Below are 15479 nucleotides of genomic sequence, written 5' to 3' on the forward strand. Positions count from 1 at the left end.
ATTTTTGTGTGTCTGTTTCCTCAGGCTGAGCTGTCCTGTTCCTTGTCATTGTGGGTACAACCCTGGGACTCCCTGTTCACAACAGGAAAAATACAAATGTAGCCCAAGGTATGCAGGAACACTACCCTGGGAATTCCTGCCCAAAAGGTGACCCAACAAAACAGCAGAGGAATAAAACAGTGGCTGCTCATGCCTTTCTAATGAAGCGTTAATCTCCAATAAAACTTTCTGCATCTTCAGCTGTCTTTCTACAAAAGCCAAGTGGAGTCAAGAGTATTTCTGAATTGGACCATGTCTTTTATCCCATGGTTTACCAAGAATGGAAATGGCAGAAGGACAGATAGATAGGCCAAGATATTCCCCTGGTACTCTGCTCTATCAGTTCTCAGAAATCGGAATTCTTTTACTCATCAGACTTCTTCCAAGAATAAACTTAAGAGATCAAATCATCTCCCACCAGACTTGAAGATAACTGAAAAGCCAAGAGAGCCTATAGTCTGTTTTCTGTTTACAGAAAAAAATCATAGCTCCACCTATCAGCAACTGGCAGGAGAGTCTGCAAGCAGCTGGGACACTGCCTGTGGGGAAAAAGTAGAAAACTTCATAGACCTGAAAAGGCAATTAGGGCAGAGAAATTGGGAAGGCAGAGCTAGCAAAGCAACAATTCCAAAATCAGCCATCATCTGGCCTTCATCTGCCTCTTATCCCTTTTATTTATCAGCCTCATCTCTCTCTATCGCTTCTTAACCTTTCCTCATTTTCTGTTCCCCTCAGCTCACGTTTGCTGTTTTTTTCCTCCTTATCCCTATTTTTCACACAACCTCCTTCTGACATTCACTTGCTACTCTCCTGATGCTGAATCGCTTGCACAGCTACTTAGAAGCTGTATGTCTTGTCTGATGACATCGTTATCACACTGACAGCAAATACCAGTAAGAAATGTGATGGTGGTGTTTGTGTTTTTGTAAGCCTATAAACTAGATTCCATAAATTTATTACCATATATAAATAGAGCAAACACTGCCTAATCATAAAATCATTACAACAGAGCTGATCGCAGTATAACATGGAATCTTGCTAAACAGAAAATCTATTCATTTGCAGAATCAAATTAACGTTATCAAGATCTACTACAGTAAACTGCACTGCTAATGTAAGCAAAGGTATAATTGAACGAAATTTTGAATAATAAATTAACAACTAAAAATATCTTTGATAAACATACAACCTGTGCAGATCAAATGCAAAAGATACATAGCACCCTCTACTGATAATTGGTTATAAAATCAGGACTTTTTTTTCTGGCTCATAATTCAGTTTTGTAAGAACACTGAGTAAACATAAGCTAGTTGAGCAATCATACAACACTGAAAATGTTGTAGTATAACCACACAGCACTGGAAAAATCTTCCTTCTCCCTCTCTGATTATTCTGTGACAGTTGCCTTATACTGCTGACAATTTGGCCCAAGCTGTTCAAATACATCCCAGCCGAGCTCATCCCCTTTGCTAAGGATTAGTGAGCCCCGAGTCTGAACACCTCTCCAGGTAAGCTCATTACACAGGCACGCCACACAATTACCAAGAATTCCCAGTTAATAAAGTAGTTTTGCAGGGCTTGGCTAAATTTTATTTTAACCTGCATACAGGAGAAAGGACAAGGAACCTTGTAACCAACATCACAACAGTCACACTGACAAAGCACCTTCCTTTTGGTCCTCATGTGCCTAAAACCACTAGACAGCTTCAGGTAGTTGTCTGGGTCGCTACAAAGCTTAAGAGTTTTTAACAAATCCACAGTGACAATAATATAGCCGAAAGACATTTGTAATACTCACTAAAACACCACTGCAGTCAAAGTAGCTATGGCTGTGATGTTTGAAGAAAAGCCCAAGTGAAGTTCGGAGTTGGGAAGCTCCCCTTCCGCGCATCCAACCGGCAATCACTTCCGAGCTACTGGTTTGTGGTGCATTCAAAGTACTTGTTGAACTGCAACCCCAGTAACCCGATTGTACAAGAGCCAGCTGGTGCTAACGACATAGCAGGAACTCCAAATGCCCTTTTCTGTCCTTTCAAAATGGTCAGTTTGTGGTACAAAATGTTGAAGATACTGGCTCAACAGCAGCCCATAACTCCCCAGTGGTGTCTCCGTTACTCAATGCCATTGCTGATGTCTTCTTACCACCACTTCAGTAGCTTTGATCCTTCTACCTAAAATGGCCTCCCTGCCATTTCCTGTCCCAATGGCTTTTACACCTCATCACACAGGCCTCTTGCTACGTCTCCACTCATCGCTCATTAGATCTCCACTACAAAGCTGCCAGCATTAATCTGACCACAGTATTGCACTGTTCAGGACTCAGATTAAATCCACGATGTGTGAATATTGCCTTTTAAAGCAGCAGAGGATTTACAGTTCCCAACTATACTACTAAATAGCGAGACTTAAAAAACTAAAAAGCAACTTAAAGTAGAGAAGAAAATTGAAATATGCAAAAGTGAGAGCAGCATTAAGACTGGATAATTATGTGATAAACACAATCATAAAAAACATAGAAAAAATATGAAGAGAGGCTATCTTCACTTTTTCGTTAAGACATTAATAGCTTCATAAAGAATACAATCAATTCAGAATGAATATTTTAACGTTCCTTAGTGGTTACTGCTGAGGGGAACTCAAGCTAAAGATGAAATCTCTCTTAAATGTTGTTCACATTTTGCTGCTCATGTAACAGGATTTGGGGAGGATTTTTGGCATTTGTTTTAACTAGCAATGATAACACCTCTAACAATAACAAGGCAGAATACCCCAGTTTACAGAATGGGAAAACTGGATGTACTGATTTACTGACATAACGGACAGAAAAGGATATAAGATCACTGTTAAAGTTTTGCAATGGACTACAAAATAAGCAGTGGTACATATTAAGTTTATTAAGTCAGGTACTACTTACAGACAGAAAAGCCCTGCAGAGCACGTTAGCAGCAGTGTTGCAGGCAGTATGAAGGCAGCAAGTTATACACACCTTCTTACTTAGATGTTCTAAGAATGGGCTCCACTCAGCACACCCTTAACTTCTCTGTACTCAGATTTTTTTTCATGTGGTAACAAGCATTTAAATTGATCATTTGTAAGCCTATTAAATTTCAGAGCAAAGATAAATGTACTAACTTTGAAAACAAACAGCATATACTAGCTAATAAACTAGAGGATGCATTTTGAGAAGATGCAGCTTTACTGGAATTAATGCATTAACAGCACCCACGGTTCCATTATCTCCAGTCTTTTAAAACATACGTTTTAACTCTCCTTATGAAAGGGTCGGGGGGAGGGAAGAGAAACCAGTCCCAAAAGCTAAAGAACTACCGAAGCTCCGAGTCCTGAGCAGGATTTTGCTGCCATCATGTGGCAGCATTGCCCCCTCTAATCTCTGAATCTCATTCTGTTGAAAACACTGACTTCCCTTCAGAGTAAAAGAGGGGCTAAAAAACCTTACCAATACAGGAAACTATTTTAACTGGCTAAACTAACACGAGGGTTTTCTCCTCTCCCTAGCAAGCTAGGAAGGCAGAAAGGAAAATGCTACCAAGTTTTGTTCAGAAAAAAAACAATGGCTTTATTATAATTCAAACATTACCATTTTCAGCATGCGCATGCACACACCACGCTCATTTATGTGTTCAAGCAGCACTACCCAGGTGACCAGCTCATCTGAAATCACTGAATCCCAAAAGGAACTATATAATATTTGTCGCATCCATTTCAAAATGTGCTTAGCTGCAGAACTGCACAACCTGCCAAGCAGCTTTAAGAAATCTTTAAGAGTCAGCAGCCTATTACTGGAGCACTGGGTGATCTTTGTTATTTTGGTCACTTGCTGAGAAATATGAAGATGCTTTAGTGATACAGTATTTTGTCCTTCTAAAATGACATTTTGGAACACTAAAAATAAATTAAAAGAAAGTATCTACTTATAAGTCTACATTCTCCTATGAGGAATAAATCTCAAAGATTCAGGGAATTTTCCAGCAGTGAACATACTAAAGTATTAACGGATTTATACAGGAGACATACAGTACCACTAAGGCATTCAGATAGATACTTTCATATAGTATAATGCACTCAAGCAGCTTATTTAGGGCTGTGAACGTAAATCAAAAAAATTAACTCATAGATTTGAAGTTCTCTCTTTTGCCCAGGACCAGAAACACTAGCAGTCTGCAGCTATACTGGCACATCACTTGAATTATTTTCTTACTACTTGTTAGTCACTATTTTGCTGCAACGACTTCTTTTTTACCTATTGTTAAAAAGGCCTTACTGTTGTACTGTGAAGCATTTCAGAATTTAATATAGCTTCTTAGAAGCCTGGTTTTAGTGTCACAGCCTCATCCAAAAATGTTAGGAGTCTGGAGGACCAATTGCTCAGACAGAAGGTGCGAAGTGCCATAGGAATGCATGAATTGTACTGGTATGGATGAACCACATGTAATAATAAAACATAAATAAAAAAAATATATACATGCATAAAATTATATTATTTTAATAATTATTTACATAAATTTAAAAAGATACATTACCAAGAAAGCAGGAGAAGGCTCACACTAGAATAATTATTCTTTTAAAAGGTATACAGCAAGTTAGGTGTGTGTATATACAACCAATTTCAAGTGAAAGCCGAAGTGTCACTTAGACAGGAAGGAAAATCTACAGCTAAGATAGAAAGATGGGTTTTTTTCTCAGGGCTGGGCAATCATTCCTTCTGCTCCAGTTCTCAAATATTTCAGCCGCATGCCATACATCCATTTCTGTGGCCTATCTTACATATTTATTTTAAACTCCAGCTTCTGTTACACATATGCAGCAGAGCAGCCTCCTGATGCAATTTATGGCTACTGCTGACTGTTGCCAGGCACATGACATAATAAACTGCAACAAGAGGTTCAGCACTTAAACCTAGATATGCATTTAAATGAATCAAATACTTTTGCATCACAAAGTTGAATCACTGTCGGTAAAAACTTGGATTGTTCTGAACAGACACCAACTCTATCCCTTTAAAAGTCAGTGCATGTGTATAATGTGCATCTTGAACAGAAATGGGAGTCTCTCTTCTCGGGAGTTTAACACAGGAGAGAAGGAAATGGACTCAAGAATACACAAAGTACTCCTATAAATTGCATTCTCTAAAACCCAGAGAATTTCTTGAAAGAAGTCTAAATGGCAAAATGCTTCCACAGCTTGTGTGGGCACAACTCCAGTTGGCTTTGGAAAATCTAATACTTGATTTGAGAGACAGAATTGGCCTATCCTCAAAAAGTAGCCCTTAGCTTTTTTTCTCCTTAAGAAAAAACTTTCCCCAAACCCCTATTTTTCCTTGAAGCTATACACATCTCAGCTTTTCAGCTAACACAGAGAACATGCATGGGTTGGTATGGATACATGCACTTCAGAATTTTGTGTGTGGACCACCTTCTGTGTTTTTTGAAGTGTAGTTAACCATAGCACATACACGTCTGCACACACACCAAAGCAAGCTTTGTGCTTTAAACGGAAACAAATGCAAGGATGCAGAGAAAAGTGCTCAAACATCCATAAATACTATTGAGTATCTAGCATGACCATACACTGGCATGCTCTTGAGGGATGTTTGATGATCTGTTCTCAGCTCAGATCTGAAGACCGAGGACCGTGTCAGAGATGGATTGCAATATGCCTGAGCACAACAGCATGGGAAAAATGCAAACTATTTTTTGGAAATAAATCCAGCCCTTCTTGAAACTACATTTGTTCACATTAGCTGGCAAAATGCTATGCTGAAATAAAAATCATGGTGGTAGATCATCAGTAAAATTTAGGGAGGAAAACATCTCGGTTTCACAGTGCCATCATGCTATCATGCCTGTGAACTGCTCCAGGCAGCACCGTGAAAGTCTTGGATCGTTCATTCCTGATTAGAAATATTTGCAAAATTATTTGAAGCAGCAAAACACAAAGAACAAATAATCTGAATGTGTAATCATTAGAGCATTTCAAGGATTATCATCTGAATACAGCCAGTTATTTAACGACTTTATACCTAACAGTATTATACTTTGATATTGGATGCTGTGTTCAAGGTTTCTCCAAACACTACTCCTTTTCATTACTAACAATACAATTTTACACACAGTAAGAATTTGGAATACATTTCTGCTAGGAGCAAAATTACATAGAAACTATCAAAATAGTAAAGTGTGTTATATCAGTGCCCTCAAGTTTATTGTAAGCTTACTTTTTCTGTCTTTTGCAGTATAAGTGAAGGAAGAAGATACGGAGTGGATGGGGTCTGAGCTCTATCAGTTATAAAGTGACTGCCTCACTTATCATTGAAGAGAGGGATCAAATATTCAAATTCTGCAAGCTATACCTTCAGGCGATATTTTAGTACTTGATACTTGGGAAAAGAAACTACAACAGTTTACATTAGTTGAACAGAATTTTTCATAGAATCATAGAATGGTTTAGGTTGGAAAGGACCTTGAAGATCATCGAGTTCCAACGCCCCTGCCAAGGGCAGGGACACCTCCCACTAGACCAGGCTGCCCAAGGCCACGTCCAGCCTGGCCTTGAACACCTCCAGGGATGGGGCCTCAACAACCTCTCTGGGCAACCTGTGCCAGTGCCTTACCACCCTCAAAGTAAAAAATGTCTTCCTAATGTTTAACCTAAACCTGCCCTCTTCCAGTTCGATAGATGTGAAAGCAGGAAGGGTAACACGCCTATAGATCCACCCCTTATATTCAAGTCATTTAGAAAGACAGGGCAGTATTTCAAACACATATTGAGGAAAGCTACATTACTGAGAGATATCAAATACTGACACATTTTTCTTCAATATGTACATACAAATGCACTGAAGTTGTCTAACCTTCTAAACAAAAGCCCCAGTGTGCAGAGAAAGCACATTTAGAAAAGTAGTTAAATGTTTAAAAATGTATTAGCCTGGTACAAGAAGTATGGACAGACTATATGATTACTGTTAAATTTATATATGAGCATTGATCTATAACTCATAGCCCTATTAGACTCTCTACTGGGGGTGGATCATGCAAATTATGCAAAAATCATTAATCCTATTATTACCATTGCTGTAATTTTAGGGGTTGATATTTATGAGCCACTTTACATGTAATGCCTAGATAACACGATAGCTCACATTTATCTTTTCGACTGCTTATCAAAACTGACTCAGTTATTTAATTACAAGACGTTCAAGCTAATTAAAGACATTCCTGGGAAATGTCTGCTTTCTGTCACAGAGTGTCAGACAGAAAAGGTGTGTCAGTGACAGGTCCTTATTTGTAAGACATTTATTAACTCCAACTTGCTTCTCCTGACCCCAGAAAACAGCTATATACCTCTAACAATGCTTTAGCTTGTACATTCCTTCACCTCATATTTTTAAGGATGTGTTACTGTTAATGACTGTGGGGTTTACTTTGTACCGCCAATCTAATGGGAAGAATTTTAACTTGAAATTGCAACTGTTCTATACAGGTATGATGTTAAACCTAGTGACCATTTGATGAGAAGTCCAACTAACCATGCAAAACGGCAGTTCATACTTATACGAGGCACCTGTTTTACACAAATGTGGACTTCCTCATCCTTATCTGCCTTCCCAGAAGCCAAGCACATACCAAAACCACACAGCATAGAAACATTAAGCATTCACTGTAAGAGAAACAAAGGCTGCTAAAAAAACTTAATGCAATGAGGCAGAAAAAATGGGGTTCAGGATGAGAAAGCTATTTCCAACTTCTTACTCCAAAACAGATTCAATAATGGTCCTTCTGTAAGTAGTGTCTAACATAATCCATCAGCTGAGAATACAGTTTACACTTTGTCTTGTCAAAGCCTGTCACAAACCAATTTATGGCTAGAGGTGAAGTTGGCAAGGTAATGGGAGCATCAAATTTGGAGGCAATTAGCTCAGCAGGGAACCCGTTCCACAGGGACTGCTGGCAAGAGGTGTTGCTGGCAAGGTAACAGACAAAAGCGGGGTCAGGGTAATTACGTGGACCATAATTGGGGAATTGATTAGCTACCTGACAATGTTTAAATAACTTTGCAAACTCAGTAACAAGAATCACTTGCCAAAGTGAGGGTAAAGATGGAAAAGGAATTTTTTTGGGGTGACCATTACAACATAAAACCCTCCTTTAAATTTAACTTGGCTAACTTAAGTTTTTAAATATTTTAGAAGCTGGACTGCTGGACCGGTGAGAGACAATTTGGTGAGACACAAATATGGAGACAGTTTGAAACAACTCTAATTCTCAGTAACCTTTGTCAGAATTAAGGGATAATTTTAGAAATTGTTAATAAGAGACTGTCTATGCTATATTTAAGAAGCTCTGAAAATTTCCAGGACAAGGATTGTAGGTAGAAGTAATCTCTTTCATTAGGCCAACTACTATAGTTGAAAATACAAACAATAAAACTAAAAACCACCAAAAATAAGAAAGAAGAAAAATTACGATCTGGTGGGATATATATTAACATTGATAAACTGGAGAATATTCCAAAGATCATCTCACAACATTGCAGAGCCAAAAAGAGGTGACAATTGCTGATATTTGAATCCAGTCAATTGCCTCAAACAGTATTGCTTCCAATGTCAAAGAACCTCTGAAGACTGAAGCACAGACTCCTTCAAACTTGGACATCTGCCGTCTCTGGCACATTTTAATCCATTTTTATTGTCTCAGGTCATCCACCTAGCTCTTTACAAGCAAAGGAAGTGCAAGAAGCATGCAAAAGCGACAAACAAAAAAACATAACACGGCATCACTTCTGTGACAGAGCGGCATTGTTAAGACTTTGCATTATTTGAGAGAAATGGATTTCAGAAGCCATGCCAAGAAAATAAGATAAAATGTTTGCAGGCCATAGAAATACTATGTTAATGTTAATAAACTGTTGTGAAATGTCAGACCAGTTAAGATTTCACTACTGGAGCAGACAATAGTAGGACTCAATTGACAGAAATACCAAGTTGTAATTTGAATTTAAGATCCTTAAACATTAGTTAATCTGCCTCAAGGCTTTGTTTAATAGCTTCTATTTAAATACCTTCTCCAGTTTTCCATAACTTAGAAGTTATTTACATATGGCCAATTCTTAAGACATTATTTGTGACAAACCAGCCAGAGTTCATACCCTCCCCAATCCAAATTTCTTCCTCCTTCACCAGCTGCAGCCTTACCCAGAAGTGCCACAGCTCCAAGCATGCCAACACCTCCGACCTGCTGCTTCTCCCAACAGCACCCCCAAAGCAAGAGGGCTCTTGCCATCACCTGGCCTGGGCCAATTCTCCTCCTTGCAGAGGAGCACATCAGGCCACAGTCTATACACATCCACATAGATACTCCACTGGCTCAACTCAGTTTGACATTTTCTCTTTAGGAGCAGCTTAATCTTAATACTATAAAAACAAGCACGATTGGTGAAAAGTGTTTTAAGAGCTTATACACATCTACTGCAGACCTATCAATTGTTCTCCATAAGCTTACTGTAGATTCTGAAATCTGGGCTCCCCAATCCCTCCTATTCAAGGAGGATGCCACCTCATATATCCAGGCATTAATTTTCTCCTGCATCCTTTGACCTCATAAAATCTAATTTGGATAGCTCATTAATGAATTCAGACACCTATTGTTTCTGCACCATGTCAAGTACCCATGAAGAAGTACTGTCAGAGTTGTTGTCTTCTCCTTTGTTAACTTTCTGATGGGCTGGGAGATGAGCTAAGGACATCTCCGAGGTGCTTTGCATGTCTCTTCTCTGATGTCCTTTCATAACAGCAGCATCTCCTGTCACTATGGACTACTCGCACAATGGACACCTCCACCAGAGGAGGGCCCATGCTCAAGGAAATAATTTCTGTCACGAACTCTCCACAGACAGAAGAGACTGTAACTGAAACGATCACTGATTACACCTTGTGCTTCATTTTATTCCATTTGCCTTTTTCTTAAGTAATAAAAAGATCCTTAGTTAATAACTGTGATTATTTTGCTGATCTTTAACCATGGATAAGAAACTAACCTGACATAAGTGATGTGTATGCCTGCAGGTAGGGAGAGGGGAAAGTGGGAAGGAAAGATACCTCATTCCTAAACTGTCTTTAAAGATTTGCCTCTCTTTTCTATAGGCTGTAAGTGTTCCATATTGTCTAAATACAAAATTACTTGATGACAAACACCTGAAGAAAAAACAAAAGCCCCTTCCTTCCCGTGCTACCCTTCAATCTATGCACAGATGGTAGGAACTGCCCATTGAACAAACAGCTCTCATCGATCTCTCTGACCTAATCATATTGTAAACTGCCCTTGCAAAAACCAACTTGGGCATGCTTCATGCTTCCTTGTCCTCTTTCCTTGGTTTTCATGGGAACTTCTGCTTTGTACTTTCCTTCACGCTGCTCTGTTCTTGGAAAGGCTCTTGTGTTCTGTCTTCCCATTGACTCCCATACAGAAACAGTCCTGGGAACCCACTTGTATTTGCTGCCTTGTTCTGTTCCCCAGCCTGAACTGCCACTGTATTCTGAGATTTCCAGCAAAGGTGCAGATCTTTAGAAATTAAATGTGTGTAAATGGCTGCAAAGAATATCTGAACTTGCTTTTGTTGACAGTGTTTAGCAGACTCCTTAAAAATAATTCATATCCCTAGAGCTCTGCAAACCACAAACTAAAAAACAGTACTTAACATAGTACTGAGATGTCACATAAGCATCTAGCAAACTAGCAAAAACAGGTTCAGAAGGATTTCTTATACAAGAAGGAAGATAGTTCTTCTTTTGATAAAAAACAGATTAACTGATAAGTGTCAGGGGACAGTAAACTATTTCTGAATTTAGGACAGATTCAAGTTCACAATTGTATGACAGGGACGGAGGGGAATATTCCGTGCAAGGTGAAACAAAGAGGGTTGCAAGAGTTAAATAGCCCCAAAGTAAAATGTTTGATTTTAAGGTCAAAACTGAACACTAACAGGTTGTTTAGGGTTTTTTTTTTTGCCAAAGACAGACAGAACATTTCTACTGTAGATGACCTCAAATTATTTTTTGCTTTTAATCTTCACCCACTGATTATTAAAAGCATTATTCTCACGTGTCTCATAATAGCATTCTATCCAAAATGCTAACACTGTTCTTAACATGGTCCCAAGCTTTTCAAGAGTCTCCACTGAAAGCCAAACACTTGAAGAACAATATTTACTACTAACAAACAATGACCCTTTTCACCTCCCACTCGACTTTTCCAAATGCCGTATAACAGTATGAACAACACAAAATTATTTAATAAAAATACTTATGAATAATTAAAATTCTTTTTACCCATATGCAAACAACAGATCACATAGAGTGTAGAAACCACAGTAATGAATATGTGATTTATGTAGATCACTCAAAAAAATACCTTTGAAAATAGACAAAATTGCTCAGATACCTTTTCAGAGGGGCAAACTATTGTTAGAGATTTTATGCAAGGTGAAAAGCTTGCAGTTAGAATCCACAGGAAGCAGTGTCACTACCCGATACTGACACAGCACTAAAAATCTACAAAGGACCCAACAGGCATGGGGAGCAAGCAAGCCAAGGTTGAGAGAACAGCTGGTAACCCTTGCTGGTCCCACTTACTTTGTTTTATTTACAATCACCACACTTTGGCTATTCCCTTAATTTCATGAAAGCACGCTGGCTAGTTCTGGTTTTCTTTTTCACTTTTCCTTATCAATATTCTTACAAAGCAGTCACTATTTTAGCACAGAACATGTGACATCTCTAGAACAGTTTAGCATATTTATTCTCCAGTACTTCTCTTCATATGCATCTTTCACAGCTACAGTCAGTTGCATAGCTTCTAGCAATGAAAACTTTTAACATTTCTAAAAATAAGGGCTTACTTACTGGGCATTTGAAATACAATCACAATTTGATAGCTGATGTCGAAAATTTCCTTCCTTTTGACAGCCAGCCTTTAAATAACAGGATCGAATTTCCCCTTTAGAAAATACAGAGGAAAAAAATCAGTTCAGAGATATGATCATTTGTTTCACAAAGTTTATAAAGAAATACTTTTTAGGTCAGGCACATTTGTAAGTATAGTTTTCAGTCCATGCAGCAGGCTTACTTTAGACTTCAAAAAGCAAATTAACATTTGAACAACTGAAAACCTGAGATAAATCAAACCACAGAAGCTACAGTGAAAATTCAAAAGGTATGTAAAGTAAATGCAAAGCCCATCTTATCAATGTAAGTTCACTGTAAAATGTGAAATCATCAGATTTTTTTCTTTCAGGTCACAAAATTGAGATCAGGAGGTACAAAGCAGGGAAAAAAATCAGCTAAAAGTGTAGCCATTGCTACTCCCTCCTTGCACAAGTAGCAGAAAGTGAAGGGTTGCTGCTCATTGACCCAGACCATGCCATCTGCCTGACTGGCAGCTGCTGCTTTTAGCACCACAGCACACCAGGGGCTGCAAGCAGGGCCAGGAGGAACTGGCAGAAAACCAAAGCATCTCTGTGGTCACGAACCCAGCTACCACAAGCACTCATTCCACGCTGGTTTTTAATGTAGCTTTAAGGGAAACACAGCTTTTGGGACAGCTGCCTTTCAGAGGCATGGGCCAGTACCTCACAGGACACTACATGGAGTTCAAATAAACCACCACCACGTATATTGAGACCCCACCTGGAGTACTGCATCCAGCTCTAGAGCCCGCAACATAAGAAAGCCATGGACCTGTTGAAGCAGGATCCAGAGGAGGGATGATCAGAGGGCTGGAGCACCTCTCTTATGAAGACAGGCTGAGATCAGCCTGGAGAAGAGAAGGATCCAGGGAGACCTTATAGCAGCTTTCCAGTACCTAAAGGGGGTCTACAGGAGAGCTGGGGAAGGACTTTATACAAGGGTACGTAGTGATAGGATGAGGGGGAATGGCTTTAAACTAGAAGAAGGAAGATTTAGATTAGATAATAAGAAGAAATGTTTCACTCTGAGGGTGGTGAGGCTCTGGAACAGGTTGCCCAGGGAAGTTGTGGAAGCTCCCTCTCTGGAGGGGTTCAAGGCCAGGCTGGATGGGGCTTTGAGCAACCTGGTCTAGTGGGAGGTGTCCCTGCCCATGGCAGGCAGGGTGGAACTAGATGATCTTCAAGGTCCCTTCCAACCTAAACTATTCTATGATATTACAGCTTCCTCCTCGAGGAATAGCTGCAGAGCAGCAGCACACCAAGCACAGGTATGGGGCAACACTAGGTCACTTGTTAATTCTCTTGAAAGAGGTAGCAGACCACAACTCCCAACAACAGCAACCACCACATTATGAGAGTTCCATCTGAGCCAGCTAAAGAACAAAATAGTAAAAAAGAGGAACATTTTGCCCAGGCAGGTCACTGCAAAACCCCTCACCAGACAGAAAGTGCCAGGGGTTCTTCTGCTAAGACAGTAGTTTTCTTCCGGCCTAGCCAGCATCTTTTAAGGATGATGTTTGGAAGATAAACTTCATGAACTGTGAAAGCCTCAGGTCTGTGATGGTCACTGGTGGATTTTGAAAACTCTAGTTACTGTTGATCTGACTTTATATTACTAAGCCGTTTTCTTTCATGCACACGGAAAAACATCTAATCGGTAAGAGACAAAAGAAATATCCTTCCAGGCCATCAAAAGTTTCTTTAGAAATTTCCTCACACATTGTAATTATTTCAACTACAGAAACTCACCGTTTTCATCTATGAACACGTGCATTGCATCCACGGATAGTTCATCTTGCACAGAGGCCTCAGGTCCGCTTATTACTTGCAAGACAGAACTGTCTTGCTGAGAAGTTACCCGGTAGATTATCTGCCTTTGCCTGTTGCCCTGGTAACTTGACACAAAAATGTTTCAAAACTACTATGAGGAACTTTTTTCTTGTTCTCAATAAAACAAAAAGAAAGAGAGGTTAATTAAAAGTTTATGTCATTTCTACTCAGTGAAACAAAACAGCTTACATCATATCTTTGAAGTACAAAATTGTAAAGTAAACTGGCCTTACAGTGCTGCAAATTTGGCAGACTCTGGTAGCACCGGACTAGTACTAGCACGATCTTGGCTTTGTACATCTGATCTTTCCTGTTTAGGAAGTTGCTCACAGTGCTTTTCTGTTCCCACCATTTCTTCTTTTCTCTCCGTCGTCTGGCTATCTGGAAAACAGGGCAGTGAAGTGGAGCCACTCTCCACAGACGATTGTCAAGAGTTTCGTTCATTAACTACCGAACAAGAGCATCTAAAAAAGAAAAGCTAAAACACTGCAGTAATTACTAATTTTATGGAAAACACTAAAATTACTTAAAACAATACAATCACGGGTATCTGGATGAGGAGGTACTCTGGATGAGGCTGCGTGACTGGGCTGTTTGAAGAACAGGCTGCATTAAGCAAAGGACAAACGAGGGAGAATTTCTGCTTTGCTTCTCCCATTGTTTCATAGGGAAGCAATCTGTCCCAAACCTAGAATGGTAAGAGGCTGCTTCCCTGGGGGCTGTAATTTGTTCCCAAGCTGTGTATACTGGCAGTGGAAAAGCAGAAGCACTGGCCCGTTCCCCTTTTACAAAAGGCAAAGCAGCACCTTCAAAGGAAATAGAGCTCTTGGATGAGAAAGCAGGTAGCTGCCTAATCCCTCTTCCCCACCGGCCACACACCTGATGCAGGACAAAGGACAAACTGGCTAAACAGTTTCACAGTAGATTTTCCTATGCTTGGAAAATACAGAGCTATAGATTTTAAAATATATGTGATGGACGTGTCCAATTTCTACTACTTTGAATACAAATTTGAATACCAATTATATTTATATTACCTCTCTACACATGTATGTCATTTACTTATATATGTGTACACCTTTCAAGCAATAGCCTCTTCTAGTTACTAATATTCATGTTGAATAGTGAAACATTTTGCAACTGTGCTTTGACTGAAAAAAAAAACGTTAGGATTTTGAAGTGAACTAAGACAGTGATTTCATCACCACCAGGTGCTGTCACACTATTAAATGCTTTAAACGAAGAAAAAAAAAAATGTTTTTTGTGGTGCTTGTTGAAGATGCCTCAGTCAGTCCTGTAGCTTCTTGCACTAAGCAAGGTGTACTGAAATGTACCCAGACTTCTTGCAACACCTGCTGTTTAAATGCCTTAGAAATTTAATCATCAAGAAAAAACCACAGAAATTTCCCCCATGAAAAATTCCATTTCTTAAACCATATTCCCTACCAGTACAATTACCATCCTAACCTGCAAGAGTCACCAGTCAAGAAATAGTGGTGTCATAGCTAAGATGGTCTAAGGATAAAACAGATTCAAGGCTTGGAAAGACATCATATCTTTTATTAGGCCAACTGAAATTAATTGAATAAAGCAAACAAGCTTTGGAATATGCAGGCCTTTCAGATCATCTG

At 39.3% G+C, this 15479-nt stretch overlaps 1 protein-coding gene across 1 annotated transcript in view; it reads right to left on the minus strand.

Moving 5' to 3' along the window:
• The window catches only part of PCNXL2 (pecanex-like 2 (Drosophila)), a 155112-nt gene that overhangs the window by 122486 nt on the left and 17147 nt on the right, over positions 1-15479 (minus strand). The window contains exons 6-8 of the mRNA XM_009891164.1: positions 14082-14229; positions 13768-13913; positions 11957-12050 (exon numbers count right to left, since the gene is read on the minus strand). Coding sequence (XP_009889466.1) covers positions 11957-12050; positions 13768-13913; positions 14082-14229 — 388 coding nt within the window. The remainder of the gene's footprint in view (positions 1-11956; positions 12051-13767; positions 13914-14081; positions 14230-15479) is intronic.

Source organism: Charadrius vociferus, unplaced genomic scaffold (assembly GCF_000708025.1).
Source record: "Charadrius vociferus isolate BGI_N301 unplaced genomic scaffold, ASM70802v2 scaffold78, whole genome shotgun sequence".
Taxonomy (NCBI): domain Eukaryota; kingdom Metazoa; phylum Chordata; class Aves; order Charadriiformes; family Charadriidae; genus Charadrius; species Charadrius vociferus.